Source organism: Pteropus vampyrus, unplaced genomic scaffold (assembly GCF_000151845.1).
Source record: "Pteropus vampyrus isolate Shadow unplaced genomic scaffold, Pvam_2.0 Scaffold124, whole genome shotgun sequence".
Lineage (NCBI taxonomy): Eukaryota > Metazoa > Chordata > Mammalia > Chiroptera > Pteropodidae > Pteropus > Pteropus vampyrus.
In genome coordinates this window covers 700,793-703,974 of record NW_011888905.1, presented here as the reverse complement: position 1 = coordinate 703,974, position 3,182 = coordinate 700,793, and the positions used below count along the sequence as shown (strand labels likewise).

Below are 3,182 nucleotides of genomic sequence, written 5' to 3'. Positions count from 1 at the left end.
CTCCTAAGACTCCCAGCTGAGAGTCTTATTCATTCTTATTCGTTCTGGTGAGAGGCAGATTCCAGTGGTCAGAAGGCAATGTTTGAGAGTGCCACCCGTTCTCAAAACTGAAAAGTCACCAACTCTGTTCAACTTGGAGGCTGTAGCCATGTTTTCCTGAGTCTCTGCTTGCCGCCCCAACGGACCACAGGGACCCCCAGCAGCTCTCCAGAAGGCATCGTACTGTGTGTCCTACGCACCTGCAGCTTCAAGAAATAACGTCGAGAGGAAAAGGACAGCCTTGCAAACACGAGCTCCTCACGAGTGGCGACGGTGCTCCGGCTCCCTCGTAATTCCCCCAACGTGGCCAGATGTCAAATACCTCCAACATTAGACAAAAGAGGGCCGGGGGCCGAACTCCGTGGAGAACTGCGTTGTGTGGGTGAGCTTTCCATTCCCTGGTTTTTAATTTCCATTTCCTGATTTACTGATGCGTGAAGGTGAGAATCGTCCAACTGATGACGAAATAGAACAAGAACGCGGGGCAGGAGGCGAGGGCTTTGCGGGCTGGAGGCTGGCTGTCGGCGAGGACAGCTGCGGAAGCTACTAGAGACCAGGCGAACATCACGATCACCACCAAAAGCCGGGCTATGCGGTTTATCGGTCCTAGCTCAGCCAAAAGCACCAGCCGGCCACCAGCACTGCCGGCCCCTGTGAAGGGAAGTATGCAGTAACTCAGCGTACAGAGGCTCTGAAAAAAGGACGTTTCCTCCAGGAAGTTTCGAGTTGAGGATGATGGTAACTGCCCCAAACCAAATGATGACCAACATTTCTGCCAACCGGGGCCCTCCGTCTTTTTCGCTGTCAGCATTGAATGTCACACAAAGGATCAAAGGGCCCCATAAATCCCAATCTCTCAAAAAGTATTACTTTTTCTTGGGTACAAAACGTGTGTGAACTTTTGGCCAACAGCTTTTAGATCACACGTGATGGTGTTCCGTAGAGCTGTCAAACTCCTGACTGCGAGACCTCGCAGGAATGCTGATTTCTCCTTCCACGGGGATGTCTTGTGAATGGATGTATCTGAAAGGCCTGCAAACGGGGCCCGGGCGATGCTGCCCCCAGGTCTCCTAGAGACTCCACCGCCTCCCCCATCTTGGCCTTCCTTCTCTTGGGTCCTCTCAATGGAAACTTTGCAGGCCAGAAGGGGTTGGCATGAAATAGTCGAGTGATGGAAAGCAACAACCTACAACCAAGATTACTCTGCCAAGCAAGGCCAGCATTTAGAATTGAAGGAAAGATAAAGAGCTTCCTAGACAAGAAAAAGCTAAGGAGGTTCATCACCACCAAACCAGTATTACAAAAAAATGTTGAAGAGACTTCTTTAAGAAGAAGGAGAAAGAAAAATTGAAAATATGAATAATAAAATGGCAATAACTACATATCTAGCGACAATTACTTTCAATGTAAATGGATTAGGTACTTCAATCAAAAGACTTCGGGTGGCTGAATGGATAAGAAAACAAGACCCATACACATTCTGCCTACAAGAGACTCACTGCAGATCGAAATACATATGCAGACTGAAAGTAGAGTGGAAAAAGATATTTCATGAGAATGTAAATTTAAAAAAAAGAGCTGGCATAGCAAAACCTACTTATACCAGACAAAACAGACTTTAAAACAAAGGCTATCACAAGAGACAAAGAAGGAGCCAGAAATTCCACTTTTGGGTACTTATTTGAAGAAACCCAAAACACCACTTCAAAGGGACATGTGCCTTCATGTGTTCATAGCAGCATTATTTATAGTAGCCGAGTTATGGGAGTCCATCAATAGATGACTGGATAAAGAGGTGGTACATGTATACAATGGAACATGACTCAGCCATAAAAGAGAATGAAATCTCGCCACATACAACAACATGGATGGACCTAGAGGGTAGGCATTGTGCTGAGTGGAGTCTGACAGAGACAGACAGATGCCATATTGTTTCACTTACATGTGGAATCTAAAAATCAAAATAAACCAAACAGTAACAAACTCACAGATACAGGGAACCCTCTGATGGTTGCCAGACAGGGAGGGGGATTGGCGGCGGGGTGAAAAGGGCAAGGGATTCAGAAGTACAAACTGGCAGTTACAAATGGTCGTAGGGATACAAAGTACAACATGGGGAATATAGTCAGTAGTATGGTAATAACTATGTCATGGTGTCAGGTGGGTACGAGACTTATCAGGGTGCTCACTTGGTAAGGTACATCAAAGTCTAACCACTACGCTGTACACCTGAAACTAATATAATCTCGTATATCAACTTTAATTGAAAAATAAAAAATTAAAAAAATAAAACAAACAAACAAAACTTTACCACAAAGAAAAATCCAGGTCCAGACAGGTTCACTGGTGTATCCAATCAAATATCTAAAGCAAAAAAAACCCCCAAAAAACCAAACGATCCTAAACTCTTTCAGAAAATTGAGGAAATTGACCAATAACAAACACTAGTAATAATTAGAAAATAAAACTAAAACTCTGCTTACATTAGCATGCAATATAAAACGATTAGAAATAAACTTAATAAAAGATGTGCAGAAAATTAAAGGCAACCCGAAGAAATGGAAAGTTATATAAAGTTCACGGATCGGAAGACAGTGCTAAGATGGGAACTGTCTTCAAACTGATCTACAGATTCAATGCAATTCTAACCACCATTCTCACAGGCTTTCTCGAAGAAATTAAAAAGTCAGTTAAAAAATTTATATAGAAAGGCAAAAAACTTAGATTAGTTAAAACCATTTTGGGGAAAAAGCCCAACAAAGTTGATGAGCTCATACCAACTGATCTCAAGACTTAGTATAAAACAACAGTAATCAAGAAAGGGTGGTTCAGGGCATAAAGATAGATGTATATAGATCAATGGAATAGAATGATCCAGAAACAGACCTACGTTTATATGGTCCACTGATTGTTGGCAAAGGTGGCAAGGTGATTCAGAAATAAAGTTTTTTTAAGAAATGATGGCGACTCGGCTGCTGGGGAGCAGAGCGCGCGCTGCGGCTCCACGGGCAGAGGGCCCTGGGCGCTGTGCCTGGCCCGCCCCGCGTTTGCCCGCACGCTTTTTCCCTTTGCTCTCTCCCTCACCGTAATAAATCAGAGCCGTGAGTACACCGATACGCTGTCCTCTAAGCGTGTCATCAAAC

At 44.1% G+C, this 3,182-nt stretch overlaps 2 protein-coding genes across 2 annotated transcripts in view; both read right to left on the bottom strand.

The window, feature by feature from the left end:
• Positions 1–3,182, bottom strand: part of LOC105296407 (Fc receptor-like protein 3) — a 22,652-nt gene that overhangs the window by 2,388 nt on the left and 17,082 nt on the right. The gene's annotated exons all lie outside the window — the stretch shown is intronic.
• Positions 464–1,134, bottom strand: YIPF6 (Yip1 domain family member 6). Its single transcript, XM_023534363.1, is given in 6 exon segments — positions 464–743; positions 745–901; positions 904–980; positions 982–1,054; positions 1,057–1,080; positions 1,083–1,134. Coding segments are annotated over 6 exon segments (663 nt in total).